Source organism: Malaya genurostris, chromosome 1 (genome assembly GCF_030247185.1).
Source record: "Malaya genurostris strain Urasoe2022 chromosome 1, Malgen_1.1, whole genome shotgun sequence".
NCBI lineage: Eukaryota > Metazoa > Arthropoda > Insecta > Diptera > Culicidae > Malaya > Malaya genurostris.
This window is the reverse complement of record NC_080570.1, coordinates 44,828,917-44,849,676: the sequence shown is the minus strand read 5'-3', so window position 1 is coordinate 44,849,676 and position 20,760 is coordinate 44,828,917. Positions and strand designations below refer to the sequence as shown.

General features: G+C 38.2%; 1 protein-coding gene across 3 annotated transcripts in view; it reads right to left on the bottom strand.

Annotated features, from left to right (window-relative positions):
* Window positions 1-1,067: 1,067 nt before the first annotated feature.
* LOC131438379 (GATA-binding factor C) overlaps window positions 1,068-20,760 on the bottom strand; it is a 429,591-nt gene continuing 409,898 nt past the window's right edge. For all 3 annotated transcript variants that reach the window (XM_058608381.1, XM_058608391.1, XM_058608399.1), the window contains exons 6-8: window positions 10,355-10,541; window positions 10,108-10,295; window positions 1,068-10,022 (exon numbers count right to left, since the gene is read on the bottom strand). In XM_058608381.1, the coding sequence (XP_058464364.1) occupies window positions 9,999-10,022; window positions 10,108-10,295; window positions 10,355-10,541 (399 nt within the window). In that variant the 3' untranslated portion in view covers window positions 1,068-9,998. The remainder of the gene's footprint in view (window positions 10,023-10,107; window positions 10,296-10,354; window positions 10,542-20,760) is intronic.

Below are 20,760 nucleotides of genomic sequence, written 5' to 3'. Positions count from 1 at the left end.
GCTAGAAAAGTTAAATATATTATCAACGTAATCCAAAAATTTATTGTGACGATTCATTTTCAAATATTTCGATGAAATCAGGCAACCCTGCAAGCAGCTGATCGGTGTTGACAAACGAGGGGAAACCAACTAGTAAAAAAACTTTTACGTAACACAAGGGGTGTACAGATAGTAAATAGTTCGCGCAGTACAATATAGGTGGAACTAGTGCATCACGAAAAATTATTTTTATAAGAATTTACTCATAGTGTCATGTCTGTTAGTCTGTGATATAAGTCTCCTTTCGTGTGTATCAAGACGCGAATTTGAATGATTTTTTCGAAAAGTGTAATTTAAACATATTAAATCGTGTAAATTCAATGTCATGAAAAGAAGTTTGCCTGGAAGTTTTTTTTCTAAATCACTAAAACTAACGGTTTCAGTTGAATAGAGTTGGGGCCAGAAAATTCGTCAGCTACAGATAACCGGAACTGCTGCCGTGATTTGAGCAAAAAAGTTCGAAGAACAAATTTATGTGATATATTTTGAAAAATAAGTAAAATACATTTTTTTTTCTTCATAGTACTTTAATCAATATGTTTGCTGACTTTACAATTGTGCTTGTTTTTTTTTTCACAGTGGGTTACTTCGCTACAATATCAATTTCAATGTCATCTTTTCTTAAATCTTACATGTGCTCATAATTTACAGGTTTACATTAATTTACACATGAATTTGTATTTTTTTTCTTGTCGGCCATCTCTCTTACTTACTAGATAGTTACTTTACAAACGTTTAGCAATACTATATCATCAACACATCAAAACGTTTAAATGTTGCCTCCATAATATGGGTATTAAATTCATTTGTTCCTTTTTAAAGTCGTCCTTATGCGGGTTCCTACTGGTTTTCGAGTTGGACAAGACAAGGTTCACTGAACCAACATTTTTTTTTTGCTTGTTTGTTTGTTATTTTGCGGACAGGCAGTTCCGTTTGTTCAATTAAATATGCTGCATCAATTCACGTCCCCTTACAGTTAATATTTACATTAATTCGCGCTAAAATATTTATCCCTCTGGTGCTTAATATAATATTGTTACAGACTTTAGCGTGGCACGATGGTCTGTGTATTAACCATCCCATTCACTACATGAAAATAGTTTACGTTTTCCGCTTCGTTTCCTTTCCGATAAGAAATGTTCAATTGTTATGCGCCTGTAGTTTAGTCTACAGTTTAGCTGTTAGTATTGCAATTTCAATTCTCTTATTTTGTTTTGAACGCTTGAAATACTTTTCACGTTAAGGGAGGTGCTACTAACACTAAACTAAACGGAAACATTGCACATTTAGACGGATCGCATCAGAACCAAGAGCGAACTCATATTTTACAACCTTTCTCTAACTAACGCAAAATATGTACACAATTAGCTATTCACTCGTTCAGACTTACGTGAGCAATTCCAGAAATTAACTGCAATAAAGGTGAAAAAATGACTAACTCCAATTTGGGTCAAACTCATCTAGTTTGCTTGTACTCTATTCAAATCGTTGTAACTCGATAATATTTATTTTTTCAGGATACCCATCATTTTTAGGAGTGATAAATGATCAAAGATATACCTTCATCCTTCATAATGTAGCGTTCTCGAGATATTTAAAGATGGAAAATTTTTTGAAAAGGGTCGTATTTTTATAAAAGTTTGTGTTAATTGAGAAGTAGGATTAAAACCTAAAAAATACGCTGAAAAAACCGTCCAAAACCAACCGAAAAAATGAAATTCGAAAAAGTCTTCGGTCCTACAGACAGATGGCGCCACTAATTCAAAAAATCATCTGGCGGCCAATACAGACATCCTGTTATCTGTTATAATTTCATAACATTCGGTTCATTAGTCTATTAGTTATTTTGCTTTCAGTGAAACTACTATTGACTAATTTTAAACAATGAAGAAAAAATATTATCATTTTAATATTTAAAAAAATAATACTGCGCAAGAAAAGCAATAATCATTATCCAGGCTTCCAGACAAATCAACTGGTTGTCCAAACGAGGCTGTTGTTCCGAAAATCGTCTCAAAAGTTCCTTCCTTCCATCGTTATGGAAAACCAAAAAGTGAAGTAGCAGAAGATAGCTGACATTGTCAAATATATCGAAAAGAAATGTGTTCACAATTTTGCATGGGCACTGCAATATGAAAAAATATTCGATACGATGGCTTAATTCCATGAGTTGAATTTCAAATATCTACCACATCCACCATGTTCGCCTGATTTAACCCCCAGATGCTATTTGAATAATGTGGTCATCGCTAAATGTTATAAGAATGTGGTGTAGCAATGTTGGAACGCCGTTGAAACGGATCAGGGTCATTTCGCCAAATGTGTCATTCCGTCGAATGTCATGTAAACCCTCTGCCGCTCGTTTAGGACTGATTAAAGCAATGCAAGAGACCGCCGCTGACCTATTCGGCAAAACGACTTTTCGCGAAATGCCTCGGAATCAAAGGTCGAAGTTTCGAAAAAAAGTTTTGATATCAATTGTCTAAGCGGGCATAATATAAATAGCTGCTTTGTATACTTTGTTTATGCAAACATTTTTCAGACTGTCTTTTGAAAAGGGCTGAAAATTTTTAATCAATTTTGTTCAAGGAGCAAATGTCGAAAATTATAAATCCTATAAAAAAGTGTTATACTACTGATTTCTACAAAATCAATCAAATTTATCAATAAAAAACACTGAACAAAATTCTTATCGAGTCCTACACTGAAAAAAAAAATTTGCAAAAAAAAAGTCAACAAAGTGGTTCTTTGTGTTAAAGTCTATATGCTGCCAACTCTGAATAACATTTTGCACGACAATCGTCTATTCGAATCCTACACTGAAAAAAACGGGTTTCAAAATTTAAAGTCAACGTTTAGAAAAAGAACACTATTTCCGAGTTCAATGAAAATTTGCCTCAAGGTACGTTATTATGTTCCCTTCCAACCGTCCATGTATTGCAACGCGGGCAGTTATAGGAAAAAAGTGTCTCTAACTAAAAACGTTTTCTTCTCCATTACTTATACTTGTGAAATCTCTTCTCAAGTTGCGATTAATGAAATTTTTCGATCATAATGATTTTCCGATTAGTTTATAAAACAAAAAGACACTGTTAATTTTGTTTATCAAAAGAAGATAGAATTTTTATTTTTTGCGAATCGATTTTAAAGTTTTAAAGTCAATACGAAAGGTTTTCAGGCGAAAATTATTAGTATAATACTCTTTTTGTACGCTTTGTCATTTTTCGTCAACTATTTGAATAAATGTATGATGGTTGTAACCAGGCCCGTACCCAGAATTTCGTTTCGGGAGCGGCCCAAAGATAAAAAAATAATGTTACTGAAGTTTGTTTATGTGCCTAATTTTTGGTATGCCGTATTATATATCTGTTTTTGATTTCGGGAGGGGCCAGGGCCCTCCTAATAAAAAAAGTTTTGCCCTTTTAAAAAGACAGTCTGGGCCAATTTTGGAAAAACAAAGTATGCAATGTGATAGTCTACACAAAATTTCATTCGATTCTGAGAAGAATTTACCAACTGCGAATATGATTTAGCGTGAAATTAATTCGTCATATTTATGTCAATTATAAAATGAAAAATTTTCAACAAACTAATTATATTTCTACTAATTATATAGCGATTCCATGAGAAACTGATAAACGATCTTTTATAATTTCCTACTATTTGGAAAAATCGTTCTCCATCGAAAAATATTAGACTCGGAAATATTTTTTATTTTGACCATTTTCGATTATTTTCGATTTTCTTCAAAAAATACATTTTTTCAAATCATAACTTTTGAGTTACCTTACCGATTCTTCTTAGTTTTGGATATGTTGTCAAGAAATGTCTATAATATTTAGGAAAAATATGCAAATATTGTAAAGTTGAAGTTTTGTGTTCGAAAAAGTCAATTGTATAAAATTTTAACGGTCGGGGGGCACCATGTCGTTTTATATTTTTTCTGAATGCTGAAAAATTTTTACATAACATATCCAAAAATTAACGACGCGTTATTTTTTGTTTTTGAGATAAAACTTTTTGAAATTGTCTTCGTTGTTAGCGACCGTGCGTCTCCATTTATTTATGGTGTTTATAATATGAACACATTGTCACCTCTCTTTTAGATTGTAAAAAGAGTCCATTGGTCTACCTACCATAAAAACCGTTAAAAGGGTATACAAATGAACTTTTAAAATACAACACTCTAACTTTGCAGTATTAACATATTTTCCCAAAAATTGCAGACATTTCTTGACTAAATATTCACAAATTAGCGGAATCGGTCAAGTGGTTCAAAAGTAAAAATAAATTTATCAACAACATCTTTTTGAGAAAATCAAAAAAAACATGGGAACTATGAAAACTTGAAATATTCAAAATATTATAACTCAAAAACAAAAATCTACAAGGATCAGCCCCATGGGGTTGTTCGAGCCATTGATGTGGAACAAGGCAACCAAACTTTCTAATGATCTACAATCAAACAGTTCAAACACTTTTGAATACGCAATTGCTCGAGAGTTTGCCTAGATTGATCTTGATTAGGAACCAACACCGAACATTGTTTGTTTTATAGCCGACGAAATTACACCAATATCCCAAATGTATGCAATTATATCTTTGTACATACTTGCGATACGGATTTTTATATGAAAGCTTCTCTTCGCCAAGCTTGTGTTCAAGTTTTGTATGAAAGCAGTTATTTTTATAGCGTTAAGTTTCTATACCACTCTGCGATTTCGGTTAAAGCGATCTCTAGCAGGCTACGCGTAGGACTGAAACGTTAGCTATAATTTTCATTCTATTTATAGATTCGCGTGCTTCCAACAGCTTCGCTTTTGCATTGATTGACCAATCAGAGCGATGCTTTTCCTTTGATATATCGCTTACTCCTTTAAAACCGTCGGCTATGGTAGGGAAATCCGATATGCCGGAGATTTTTAGCAGACAAAATAGGACACTGCTCGCTACTAATCAAAATTTCAATCATTTATTATTGAAATAAAAACGTGGCTTGATACATTCGAATCGAATCATAGAAATATTTTCTTTCAAATAATGAAATAATATTAACAATCGATACAAAACATACTGAGCTATAAATCTGACCACATTTCTACGTGTATTTTTCCTTGAGTTTCTAATTTGCACCCCTATATAGAAAATAAAGATGTGTCACATCAAAATAACGCATCGCTAATCGCTATAAAATTGTATCAGCTTTCAGAAAAAATATAAAATGACATAGTGCCAATTGGTCGTATACCATGAAGACCGTTAAAAAGTTATACAATTGACCTTTTCAAACCAAAACTTAAACTTTACATATTTTTCCTAAAAATTATTGGCATATATTGACAACTTGTTCAAAAATTAGCAAAATCGGTTGAATGATTCAAAAGTTATGATTTATGATAAAATATGTTTTTTGAAGAAAATCGAAAATAATCGATTTTTTTATCGACCCCAACAAGGAAATGGTCATCCTGATGACAAAATTAAAGAAAGACGGGTCTAATATTTTTCGATGAAGAACGATTCTATCACGAAATTCTAAGAGATCGTATATTGGTTTCTCAAGGAATTAATCATCATGTTCTGAAATCCCCATCCGAAAAACTTCAAATGAAAGGATCACTGGGAAGACAATTGATGCGTTTGAGCGAAGTATTGCAAGGAAAACTCGACCACAATACATCCATAGACACAACGACAAAGTAATTTTGCATCATGACCATGCTCGGCCATAACAGTTGCACATCCAAATCGGACGAACCTTTTACGAAAGGGTATCTATAAATTGCCAGAAAGAATCTCGCATGGTCTTTTGGCACCAGACGGCTACCAAAATTGTTTCAGTGACGGCTGTCAAATCCAATTTGGCAAAACATAGTCGCCTGTATCTTAGTTAGCCGTGCGTTTTTATCTTTACACCTTCGCTGAAAATGCCAAAAATTTTGATCGGTATGGCAAACGGCTGGCAGCGATGTATGTTTGGTACACGGAAAATAAAAACTACCTATTATTTGAATTCCTTTTACTTAATTATGAGTTGTTCTGATTTTTTTTTTCATTCGCTCCTTCCATTGTTGACCAAATACACCCAACAGCGAGAGTCTCGTTCAATAAGCTAAAATTAAGTAAACCATATCAACCTGAAATTGAGTCAATACGACTCAACTGCACTGCCCAGACTCGCATATCAGTCCCATATCGATTCTCTCAAATTTTGAGTTAGCTTGAGGAATGAAATCTATCCTAAATATACTCTCAGAAATTGCAGTAAAAGTTGTGGGTTTGTTCAGTAAAATGAGAGAAAAATATCAACTCGTGTCTTTTTCATATGCAAATTAGCCGCATGTCAGTCCCAAAGTATTTAAAATTACGTTGTTTTGCGGTTCCGTGTTGCGCTGAAGCAGCCAGACGCCAGAATGGCAGCTTGCCAGATTTTACTCGTTGGCAGCCGTTAGTTAGCCGTATGACAGCCAAATATATGCGAGAAGGAAAACAGTAGTGGAGATGGACAATTAATTGAAAACCGAATATGCAACCATTTTTTTCTTAAAGATTCAATAGTAACAAACAGTTCGGAAAAATCTTGCGATTTTACATCTTATAAGATGCACATAAATGGAGCATCGTATTTCACACAAATTTATATTCACGAACATGTTATATTGTGTGATTTGAATATTACATGGCTTGAAATGTAATGAAAGAAAAAAACAATAGATCGCTAGCAACAAGGTGCGACTTGAACCGAGAAACATTAGATCACAAAGCACGTGAACTGATCGACTTAACCACAGAAGCACATATCTGTTCAATGAATCATTAATACATGTAAACCCATACAGAGGCACTTGGTAGCCGAGTGCAGATTACACTCGGAGCCTGTAAAATTCTGTTCGAATGTAATGTTGCATCATTCGACAAGTTATGTAGCTATGAATTGTATCGTTTGTAGAATTATGTCACCTGTAAAATTCGTAATTTCTTTCTGTGTAGTTCAGAAAATAATAGGGCAACGGCTCCCTATTTCATCTGAGCTCCTATTTCCATCTCATCCCTTCACCTCATAACTTTGAACATGAATAATATTTTACAACCTATAGGAAGCAAACTGTGAAATGTTTTAAAATGATTTGAAAAGCTAATGTCACACTTTCCTATTGAAAGAAATGGTTTTAAATTCTTCGGTGATCGTTTTTTTCATATAAAATAAACTCACTTTTCAATTTAGGACACATTTTCGTCTCAAGATTTACAGTTCGTCATGCTTCAGAATATCTACTAATCGATTCGTCTCAAAACATGATCACTATTTCACACAATTACACTACCATTGAATGATGGATGACTTCATAATTAGTTATGTTCACTTGCCACTTGTTTAGTTAACGATTAAAAACTTCAAAATTTACCCGACAAGCAATAAAAGTCCTCAAAAATATGAGATGAAAGTTTTTCACTTCGTTCACTTGATTGCGCTTTGTTTTCATCTCATTTGGTTTCGCAAAGTTGCCAAGTTATCTCATAATGTTACAAAACAAAAATTGTTTATCTTCTTCAAATTATCATCAAAAAGTATGTTTTTGGTATCCGTGACATTAGTTTAATTATATTATTGATATTAATATTTCAATAAAACTGTTTCTGCTTCGAATATTACCAGAAAGAACGTGTTAAATACTAATGAAATAACCATTGTGGCAAATCTAGTTGCACTGGTTTCATTCCGCTTTACGCCAACATAACGCTGTGAAGTGTGTGTGTGTGTGTTTCATCGGCTGTGCATAGAGATGCCAGGTATTTTCATAGAAAATATGTATTACTTTGCATAGAAAGTCTATATCTGTTCTATCTGTTTTCACTAATAAAATGATGTTAAAAGATAGTTCTTTAGATCTCCGTAAGTCAGTGCCCCATTAATTAGATAATTCAACGAGTAAATTTTTTACCAATAATAATAATGTGGAAAAATCCTGGTGGGTACGGTTGTATCGTTTGAGTTGTATATCTGGCAGCGGTAAGGCAGTCGGTCACCAGAATGTCTGCAAGCCATATTTTTCCAGCTGGCAGCGTTTAGTCAGCCATCTGGCAGCCATGCGAATGCGGGTGAGAGTGTAATAGTGGAATATTTTGTTTTGATTGCTGTCGCCATTGCTAATTTATAGGATGAATAAAAGATCAACGATAGGGTGGATAAAAATCCATTGAGATGAAATTAGGAGCAGAGTAGTGAAAAAATCATTAGTGTTTTTAGCTGTTTTATAAATATTAGTTGAATTTCCAAGAAATGTGAATCAATTTTCAACGTGGAGCAAGGCGAATGAAACAGTAATATGAAATAATACAGTGATTTTAGTGGCTAAATCGGGGTTTGAAAGCGACGTCCTTACAAATGAGATGAAATAGGGAGCCCTTACCCTATGTTGTAAAAAATAGATTCAATTAGTTTAAGTTTTTCATTTTTCTTGAAAAATCTTATAAACATAAAACGTTTTCTTTCAGTGTATATTTTTTCGAGTGCCTTTTGATTTTCTACAGTTTCATCTTCGACACTATTTTTGTGCTAGTAATGGTTTTTGAGTAACCAAGATTTGAAGAAAGTACTCGAAAAAATACATTCGCTCTTTTGAAAGGTTAAGATAAGATTAAGCTTTTTGGTAAATTGGTTTCTCATCAAAACATTTATTTTTCGTTACTGGTCAACGTTTCGAAGGTTATATCTTCAGGGTAAAACGACTACAAAAAATATTTGTAAAAAAAATATTTGAAGTCGTTTTACCCTGACGATGAAGATGATACCTTCTAAACGTTGGCCGTTAACGAAAAATGAATGTTTTGAGGAGAAACCAATTGGCCAAAAAGCCATGTATTAATTTGCTACGTTGAAAACGTGTACCAAGTTTCATCCAAATAGGAGTATGTGAAGTCCGATGATTTGCTGTCAATTTTTGGAATTGCTCGTCGAATCTAAGAGAGACCGAATTCCCGAAGGGGGTTGAATTTTTCACGTCCCATTAATTTCATAATTTTTATATGAAACAGAAATCAATCCCAACGAGAACATGTTTGATTCTGTCGATTACTGAACTTGTGAACCTTTTTTGATTTTTTGCTTAACTTCGCGCGCTCGTACGTGTAATGAATTCGTTGATCCAACGCCGGTGCCATCACCCGGGAGTGTTTATTACATATCGCGATTGCTATCTAGTCGGATTAGCTCATAAATTATTAGGTTGCTTCTGCGAGCACAGTTGTTTTGTTTAGGATCACAGCACCCGGACCGGACGGAGGGCGCGATTGCATCATGAAAAGCGGATACCAAAGTGGAAGTCGACAAACGGTGATGGTTTGCCATTGCAGGAAGCTAACACGCAGTTTGGTTCGCAGTGTAAAGACACTTCGTCACTTGTCTTTTGCCAATTTAGGTTTACCGAAACTGGATTTTGTCTGATAAAATTTTTGTCTATTTCGTCTAAAATCTCAATAATAAAAATGTTCAAACTCATTCAATTTTTTCAATGACTAATAAACCAATCCAAATCGGAAGATTCTTCTCTCTAACGTTTGCTGAAACGAGCCAATGCGGCATAGCACGGGAGTGACGTAAAAGCATTAGCTTAAATTTGTACTGGACTCGTCGCTACTAGGTGCAGCGGATGTTGATGCAGCTGCGATTCTTGGAAAGCCTGTTGCTGACTGTGCAGGTCAAGATCTTGACTGCTGCCATTGCTGCTACTTAGCGGTACGTGATGCTGATGCTGATGATGATGATGATGATGGGGAGGATAAGAATGTGGAACTGATTGATGCTCAAACAGACCGGCACTGCTCTGATGATGGTTGAGGTGATGATGATGATGATGATGATGATGTTGGTGATGATGCGGTGATTGCTGATGGTTCTGCTGTAACTTTGGAGACGTGCTGAAGTCGAACAAGTTTGTGTTGAAATTGCTGGTACTCCATCACGTGTATTCCGAGCGCCAACTCTGAGGACGAAATGTAGATTTTCCCTCGTTTTAGTATGGAACAACATAATCTAACATAACATCAAATGAAAACAAAATAACTCACCATCGAATTAAGTCCCAGATGGTACGATTGCGAGTGTGGTCCCATTCCACCGCCCAGCGTTCCGGCACCACCGAATCCACTCTGTAGACTGCTGGACGACCCGAGGGCACCCATGCTGGTAGTGTACCATCCACCGTGCATGTGTGTGTGAGCTGGATGCAACCCACCGGACAGGTGACTGTGCTGACCTGTGTGTCAATAGTGACCGGTTATGTGACGCTTCAACCGAACAAATCGATAAACCTACCCATCGAACCGGGAAACGCCCCCGGGAAAGTCTTGTTGTGGTCCAGTGGCTTCATCAGGTCGCCCAGATGATGGCTACCCAGCGGAAGGCACGATCCGGGCATACCCTTCTTCTTCTTCGATTTGGACGATAATTTCCGATTGCGCGTTTGGATTCCTTCCTTCTTCATCGTTAGCGGACGGTTTACCTGTTTACGGGGCGAGAGAAAGTGTGGAAAATCGGAAATTGGTAAGTGAGAAATTGACACTCGCCGGACCACCAATCCAAACATAGAGCAAAATGCGTGGGGTGATGCGGTTAATAGACCATCAATGACAGAATAAATACATCTATAGTTCATATAGCTGCACCGACGGAGGGGCGCGTGGTTCTTTTCGTCCGCAACGATCCAAACACGTGCGGCAGTCTCAACCGCCTTGGGCGCGTGTGTGGCGCGGGTTTTCCAGTTGCAAATGCGTTACGCTCGGTTTAGTCGCGACATCGACCACGGATGCGTTAAGATGCACAATTCGACATTCAGATCTTCTTCATTGGTGGCGGTCGTTAGGACGGTTAGTTTCTGCAGTCTGCAGTAACAAACATACAGTACGGTACAGTGCGCAAAACGCATTCCCCTAATAAGGGAGATCTCTGTTCTTGGAATCTCAGATCCTAATCGATGCCAGCCGCCGTTATGGTTCTCCGCTGGTCGTCTGTACACTTATTATGTTTCGCAAATTGATGCGATGTCGAGCGATCGTCATATCGCTATCGCTCGGGAGACGTAATTCTGGGTCAATGTGTACCAGTTGGCGAACAAAGGCTAATTCCGGACAAGGTATAATTGTTACAGTTATTTAATTGCGGTAATTATTGATTGCATGTAACTTTTTTTTATAAGTGATCTTACAACATTTGTCTTGAATTCAAAACGATTTAACTTACTTGGAGTCAAAAATTTAAGCTCTTGATCATCAATATCTCAAGATAGAATCTTTATCTGAAAAAACTTTAGCCCCAGCGGAAAAATGAGAGTAGATAATGACACAGACATAACCAAAATAACGTGAATTTACTCTAACTTAATATTTCATATCCTCAGAACATTTATTGACGTAAATAGGGTTGATTTGTATAATTTTCTCTGTCGTATTTAACTTTTCAGTGTATTTGGCTGTGATGCAGTTAAATGCTGATGTAATTGTGTTTGTTTGAAGCAAAACTAACACTGCAAATGGTATACAGAATAAATACAAATATACAAAATACCGATTTGCTAACGCCAAAGGACAGGCACGTACCCAGATTCGTTCGTTTCGGGAGGGGCCCCCAGACAAAAAAGGCGGGTGGGTAATGTCAGAGACATAACTGGATGTCGTGAATACGAAAACAACTGACATGTTCCTTAACACTTCCGAATATCAATTAGTTGATCAATTGTATGAATTATGGAAACATTCCCCTTTTTCACATTTTTCGCAAAAACAAAGAAGGCTTCACTTGATCTCGATTACTGTGAATTTCACACAGCGAAAAGTGCACAAATCTAACCAAGCTGTTCTAGATTTGCACTAAACTGAGAATATTTACCTTCGATTTGCTAAAAAGAAATCCTGATAGTTCATTAGAAAACGTTTAGAACCATTAGAACAGCTTATTTTGTGTGATGCTCTCCACCGTTATCCCCTTTTCGTTGTTTTTTCACCAATGCAAACGACTAGCAGCTGTGACGTAATCGCTCTTGTCGGAAGTGAAACTAGCTTTGCAAACGACACACAATGCATCTGCTTGCAGTGGCGATAGAATCCAAACTGATCCAATTTTTGTTAAGAGGTTTCTTTATATGTGATTTCGTTTGTAGCTTTTTCACTAATGGGCGGTCCTAACGGCTATAAAAATAGCCGCATACAGAATTTTAATGTCGATTATTTCATTTCGGATTTGCATAATATATTGAAAGAAACTATCACGATGCTGTACGGGATTCATTCCTGCCTTTCAGAAGGACCAAATTGTGGAACTCACTACGATATTAAACACTGTTCGGAACATTTTTCACGAACGATTTGTTGTACAGCAGCAGATATTTTGTTCTCTTCCTCAGAACGCGTTCTGATTGGCTGGTGTTGACATGGGTCAAATGAGACAGGTTTTTCAAAAGTGTACTATTGAAATACTTCAATGCTTTTGCTATACACGTTTAAGTTGAAAAATTTCGTTTCTATTGATAGTTAGATTATATAAATCCTTTCACAGATCACTGAGCTATGAGCTTTAAAAATATAAGAAAGCAAACGCACCTTATGAATTATACTCTTTGATGCTCGCTCATACCAAACATTTCAGAAAAAATTGATTTTGAACTTTTTGAGATTATGTCACGCAACTGATAATTGTATTATAAAATTGTGATCATATTTCCGATGGCACGTAGCAAAAATTATGTTGATTCGTTAGATACAACAAGAAATATTCACGATCAAAAGCTTATCACTCTCTCAGAGGGTAAATTTTGAAAAGGCACCCCATAGTAAAGTAAGTCGTATTCACAACAAAAAACAAGTTACTGAATATTTCTTATGTACATAATTTTCGGTGCACCTTTTACCGGCGTTTTAAACAGACACTTCTAACTTTTCTACTGGAACTGTCATCATTGAAGTATATCATCATACAAACTTACTTTGGCTTTGGCTTTGGTTTCGGTTCCAGGATCCGAAAGTAGTGGTTAAACATTTCAAAATGAAACTCATATCGATTTCTCAGAGATGAGGTTTGGGAACAAATAATAGTTCGAGTAAGCCAAATAATTAAACGATGCTCATTGGCTCCATGTAAGGCTCTTTCATTGCGATTTCAGTCTTTAATCGCTTTATTAATGAACGCTAATGCTCGCATTGAGGCATACTCCAAAAGTGTACTATGACAATCCCAGAAAACCGGCATCATGATCTTTCCGACCATTGACGGGGAATCATTCTGTTCTCTGGCGTTTAATAATGGATCCAGCCAAATGTGCACTCGAAGTGCGCTTGCGTTCGTCTTTTTAGTTATAAATAAGTATGTGCGGGATCCAGCCGCAGCATATATTTCTCAGAATCTTGCCCAACTCTGACAAACTCGTGCAGTTTCTCTTTCCGTACATCCCGTACAATTTTATTATTTTTGTCGTTGCCTCGGTCGTTTATTTTGCCTCAAAATAAATTCTATTTAGTTTTGACACTGTTCGCTCTTAAAAGAACCGATAATCAACAGTCATTTCGACAACCTTGAATCCGTTTCCCTCGAATGTATATCGCTAGAACAGCATAATACTGCTTATCCATTTCAAACTGAAATCTGGAACTGAATGCTTGATTCCGTATCTGAAACTGAGTTCTGAACTTGTAACTATATTTAAAATTTCCCTATAACATACAAAAAAGTAGCGCATCTAACGCTTCGTAACATCTAACCCTTACAAAAAAGTTACGCTACGTAGCACCTATAACCTACAAAGAAGTAATACATGTGATGCTTCGTAACACTTATAAATCCCAACATGTAACGCTTCATAGCACATAACTTATAAAAAAAGTAACGCATGTAACGCCACGTAACACCTTACAAAGAAGTAACGCATGCAATACTTTGCTACACCCAAGGATGGCTTTTATCGTATCAAAGAACGTTCGCTGGCAACTCTTCAACGATTGAATCAGTGCCATCAAAGAGAGTTGGAAATCATCACAACAACAAAACCCGGCATGGCTCATTTAACATAGAATCGACACCAGTGCGAGAGCGAATTTCTCTCGATGACATTTCTGAGAATCAAAGGTTAGCACGCTGCTGTGGGGATCTTCTCTGAAGCAACAAACGGTCTCGTTTCGCGATCCGATTCTATACAGGCAGTTGATAATTGCGATAAAATAATTTTACTATTGCCGCTTATTCTAACTATGTGCATATAATCTTTGTATAAGTTGTGTCTATGAAAATGTATGTAAATGCTCCACACAAGGGTTTTGAAATTTTTCAACCTAGTATGAGAATCATCAAGTTGAATCATCGACTCGATTTTCTGCGATAATTGACAACTTGCGATTCTCTCTTGGGAAATTCCACACAGCAAAGATCATTATCAAACTGTAATTTTTTTTAAGGGCCGTGAAATACTCAGAGTATGAAGTGGAGCGAAGGAATGTAGGAAAATTCTCTCGCGGTTCATGCATTGAGAGACTCGAGTTCTTGTAGCATCTTCTACCGGATTGAAAATGTTGTACACACCAAACTCAAATTTTGATGTTCGGTATTTTTTTTTTACAGTTTTGATATGTAAAATTTATTTTTACAAAAAAATAATGTAGATTTATTCCATTTTGCCGACTTCGGTAAAGCATTCACCAGCTGTCGGTAATTCACATGATAACTTTGCTGAAAAGTTGTTTCTTTTTTACTGGCGTATTTTGTAAACATTGAAACGTCATCGCATTTACACTATTCAGTAAAAATTTCACCGATTTTCAGTAGTAAGTAAATCAATACGGAAAAATATGTAAACAGTGCTGAGCTTCGGTGATTTTTTCTGAACGCTTTCGGTGAAAAGAAAACCTGTCGAATCACGCCATTTTGTTGTTAGAAAAAAATTTATCGGTGTTTTTAGTGAGTTATAAATATTTTTACCGGATAATGGACAATATTTTAGACTTGCTCGGGAAGGTGAAGGATCTTTCAGTGAGTATATGTATAATGCTTTCTAAGTTTTCTCACGTTTTAGCAAGATACGCAAATTTCTGACGAGTATATCATCTGCTGCCGGAAAACAGTTCCGGGTTACGTTGAAGGGCTTGTACGGTGCATTAAGTGACACATTATAAGTAACCATCTTCTACTGGATGTCTCATTTATGCGTCGTCTTTAATAATTGAATTGAGTTTTATCTCACATGTAAATACCATTAATAAATCTAAACTACCAATAGAAAATTCTGAGTTTTTTTCAGGGTCATTCTTATTAATTGTATTATTTAAATCAAATAGGAAGTTTTGTAATATTCAAGAATTCCAAAATTCATTCCGATTTATTCGTAAAATTCTCCAAACTTCGGTAGTAAGCGATGAACCAGTCAGTAAATTTTGACAGTTCATTGTTGAGAGGAATTTTACAAGTCATTCAGTAAAACGAACTTTTACTGAACTATTTACTGACTGTTCAGCTGTTTGAAAGTCAGTAAAATTTTACCGACATCCGTAAATATGATTTGGTGTGTATACAATATAGATAGCAATATATCATCTTCTGTCAAATTTTCGGCAATCACCAACACTGGCTACACCTATAAATTACAAAAAAAAACAACGCATGTAACGCTTCGTAGCGCCTATAACTTATAAAAAAGAAACGCGTGTAACGCTTCGTAACACTTATATTTCACAAAAAATGTAACGCATCGTCACACCTATAACTTACAAAAAAGTACCGCATGTAATGTTTCGTAACACTTATAAATCCCAAAATGTAGCACAAAAAATGCTTCATAACACATAACTTCTAAAAAGTAACCCATATATCGCAACGTAACGCTAAGTAACGGATGAAACGCTACGTAACATCTAATTTAACTATCTAATTTTTATAACTTACAAAAATGCAACATATGTAACACTTTGTAACACCTACAATTTTCAAAAGTGTAGCGCATGCAACGCTTTATGAAAAGTAACACATGTAACGCTTTCGATTGAAGTCGAAAAATTTGGTAAGAGAGCTATGGTCTGGCAAGCAATTTAGAAAAACTTCATCAACACTGCTTCGATGAACAGCGAAATATATATCAAGGAATGTTTACAAAAACGACCTCTACCCATGATTCGAAGCCACAAGGATCCTGTTGTCTTCTGGCCAGATCTTGCTTCCTGAAACTACTCGAATTCTACAACGGTAGAATGGTATACTACCAAAAATGTCACTTTCGTCCCAAAAGACATGAAAAGGAATATAATGCCAAGACTTTGCTTATGGGCTCAAAAATTGGTTTTCACAGTGATTGCATTACCTTGCTTTACCAGATTCGGCCTCGGGTCGGGTACAGGTAAAGATGCTTATTTTTCATCGGGTACCGGTTCAACCGGTCAATTGAAACAAAAAAAAGGCTAAAATCCACAAAAGGAATGCAATACCTAGACTATTCGTTGTTTCTCGCTCATATGTGATACATTTATGTTGTTAGTTTATGAGATAGGAGTATGGAATCTACTTTTCTGTTATTTTCCCGAAGAGCTCGAAATATCTTCTATTACGAGCTACTGTAGTTTGTCCGTTTATCCATGTCGGCACTGCATGCACATACACACACACATACACTCACGATCCAATACTCAAACGACCGCCGATTTATTCTGCAAATTTATCGCACTAATCAACGCAAATTTTAATGGCAACAAAATTTATCTCACAATAATCATCTCTCATTAATCTGAAGGAGATGATGAGAAGATACGGGTAAGCGAGGGATTACGCGGGAAGGAGAGTGGGGAATGCTGGTGCATCTCAGCACAGTTCGTTACGACGGCCATGGATGGATGACGACGGCGTAATTACCAACGTTAGATGGTACCGAACGAAACAGAACGCCAATTACTGCGTTAATTTCTTCATCTTTCTTTTGCCAGGTCGAGAACGGTCAGAGAAAGCCGCCGCGCGTCACTAGCTTTTCGAAGCGGTACCCCCCCCCCCCCCCCCCTCGAACTGAAGGATATGGATTGCATGCACTTAAGAAGGGGGCTTCTGGAACGGTCAACTCGGGATGTAGATTCGGGGAGAAGATTAAAGATTGTTGAGCATTCTCTTGGAAGCTACCGCGCGGTGCCGTCAGCTATTCATCACATCACACGTGATTGCTTCTACCGACTTGGATCTAATCTTCGGTTTCGACAGTTGTCATAACAAAGATTAGTGCTAGTGCTACCTACCAAAAGGCACGGGATTGTGATAATCGATCCAATCGGCTTACGAACGAAAGGGCAGCGGCCGCGTACGGTGGAGGGCACAAAAAAATTTCCACCCAATCAATTAACGTGACAACTTACGTGCGGTCGATGGCTGTAAAACCGATTGTAACGCCTTATCGAAATCGATTCCAATGGCGCCAGTACAAACTCGGTTGACAACCGCCGTGTCGAGGGGTAAATGTACGGCGAACTACCAAGAAGCGTTCTCTTATCAGTGCGACACCTTTTCAGCAAGTCCATCCATTGGCTGGTTTTAGGTGCAAAAGCGAATCGCAATAAGCTGCGGTTATTCCTTGATCGGATTAACGTGGCTTTAATTGACTCATCGGCAGCAATGATTTCTTGCGGTTCCATATCGGGCAAGGGAATTAGTCAAACATGGACGGTTATCTATATTAGGAATTGGCGTGAGTGGGTGTTTCAATGGTCGCGAAGAAAGGAAGTGATTTTCAATGCTTTGATTTTGATGGAATCTGGATGTTCTTATTGTTTTTCAAATGTTCAGAATTCCTCTTCATCGACCACACAAGCCGATTTGAAACAACAGCAACTGACGCCATCGAAACTTACCACAAATCTTCAAGAGGGCGAAAAACGAAGAAAAACTCATCTTCTAGTACCGCTTCCCCTCGTGCACACCGGAAGGAGTCACCGAGCGGTATAAATTTACCGCTTATCAGCACGCAGCATCGCAGCTGTATTGCTCCTCCGATCGACCGTCATCGTCATCACCATCGTCGTCGTCGTCTTCTACGTCGGCCCAATTGTTTTGGCGAACAATAAAAGAAAAGCGCGCGTCCCGGTTGAGATAAGACATTTTTCTCCCCCTCCACCGCCAAGGGGTTCGGTTGGTTGTGCAGTTGCAACATCGGCAGCTTCGGGAGGAAAATTGTATGAATTTTTCATGGCCTTACCCATTCGACAGTAAGGAGGAACAAAAAAAAAATAAAACACATAGATGGTGAAGGGAGACTATATAACACCACATGACTGATGGGTGAGTGAAAAATCGTTTAACCGACAGTGATGAGAAGCCAATCGGATATAGGCAAGGAAAACGGTGACGCTTGGTTTGGGTTGAATTGGAGATTAACTTTCGAGAGGGTGAGCAACTGAAGACTGAGATTGGTTTTCATTACATGGGCACGTAACTAGTAAACAGTGAGATACATCGATGGGAAATCTTCGGTTGTAACACCTACTGAGATTGTCGTGTTGGATGGTCTTGATAACAACAAAATTTTGAATTGATTTTGAATATGTATCAACGAAGAATATATTAGTTTTACTGATCTGATTCGAGCTCACACCAGATACGATAATTTCAAAATTTCCTGAACCAAAACATTTGATAACTAAACAATCTCACGACATTTGGAATGGAAAACACGAGCTTAATCATTTCTCATTTTAGAAAATTGAAACCCGACTGACAACTCCGGACTGAAAAAGTAAAAATATTAGAATTTTTGTAACTACCAAATGCTTTTTCCAGTTGTGTTTCAATTTCGAAAAATTACCACTTCTTACAAATATTCTAAATATAATAAACAAAAAACTAATCTCCTAAGCAGTTCGTATCGAACACTCGAGCCGATCGGTCGTGTTTAGCTAATTCTCCGCGCGCGAATCGTCCCACGGAAGGCTTCTTCTACCGACAGCGTGATCACCGTGATTCAGCGGAATTCCCGCTTAATAGACATCTTCCAAAAGTTTTTCTTTTTCGGAAAAGTGTAAAACGGTTCACTAATCGACAGCAAATGATATTAGTGATACGGTAAAGCACGTGTTCCGTCAGCCATTGTGATATCGCTCCGGGGCTCGGCCCCAGCCACCCGGAGTGGCCATCTTGGCAATAGCCGAGGCTTCCAATGTTAGCAGTATTGTGATTGTGCTTGTGAAAGCGCCTAGACGGTACAGTGCCAACCAAACGCATACCAGTTGTGCTACAGTGATAGTCACGCCGATCAGACGGTACATCGTGTTATAGTGTGAGTGTTACCGATCGAACGGCACAGTGAAGACAAAACCCACACCCGACCACCGTGGATACGGTCGTGAGGGTGCGATATAACCGAAAACCCGACCACGTGGATAGGCCGTGAGTTGTACTAGTGTGTTGCTACTGTTTCTACCGGATATCAGTCGGCATTGTTCGCAGTCGGCCGGGTCTCCCAGGCACATGCTGAGTCAACGCCGGGACTGAAAACTAGGAATTCTTAAGTAAGTCCTTACTTTCCATTCCTTATATAATACACATTATTTTATTTGCATTTATTTTTTCCCAATAATAATTTCCATTTCATATCGAACCCGAACCAACCCCCCCCCCCCTTTTCAACCACCAACCAACCCATGCCGGGGCCTGACCCCCCCGGTGGAGGCTCGTCCTCCAGGGTTCTGCCGCCGAGTCGCTCACTCCCGGGTTTTCTCCAATCCGGGGATGAGATCGACAAGCAGACCCTACTCATGCGAGCTGTTGCGCAGGAGGGAGTTCCTGACCCCCGACTGCCGAGTGACCCTTTCATGATTTTGAGGAGCGTCCAACGTGCCATCGGCACAGACCCCCGCAAAGTCCTAACCGCCACCAAAGAGGGTAGAGGAACGAGATATGTCCTCCGTACCACTTCGAGAGCCGCTTATCAAGCCCTGCTCCGCATGGAAACTCTCGAGAGCGGGCAAGCGATCGAAATTGTCCCACACCCAACCCTCAACGTAACCAAGGGCCTCATCCGAGATCTGGATACGGTCAATGTCGATACGGAGATTCTTCGCGCAGACCTGGCAGAACAGGGAGTCTGCGAAGTCCGGAGGATCACCTCCAGAAGAGACGGCATTATCGTAAACACCCCCCTTCTTGTGCTATCTTTCTCCGGCTCCTACCGACCGGAGCATGTATATATTGGTTTGGTTCGGACCCGGGTAGAGGCCTACTACCAGTCCCCAATGATATGCTACCAATGTGGAAAGTTTGGGCATGGCAGCAAATCCTGCCCGAACCGGAAAATCTGCTTGACCTGTAGCCAGGAGCACGAGATCCCGGAGGGCGGCACATGCCCAAACCAACCCAAATGTACTAACTGCGGGGGTGATCATGGCGCACGCTTCAGGAAGTGTGCAAAATATATTGAAGAAATGGAAATTGTAAAGATTAAAACCGACAAGGGAATATCATTCCCTGAAGCGCGCGCCCTCAGGAAAGCCAGCCAGCCCGGAGATTCCTACGCCAGCAAGGTGAAGGAGCGGCTATCCGGTCAGAACGACGATAAAGACCGGACCATTGCCCTCCTTCGCGCAGAAATTAGGCAACTCCGAGCTGAGCGAGGCAACCCCCCGGAAAGTCAGAGCAGCAACCCCGATAACACCCAAGCCCAGGAGATCCAGGATCTTAAAGACGCGCTCCAAAACGCTACCCGCGAGATGGAGAAGTTGCGG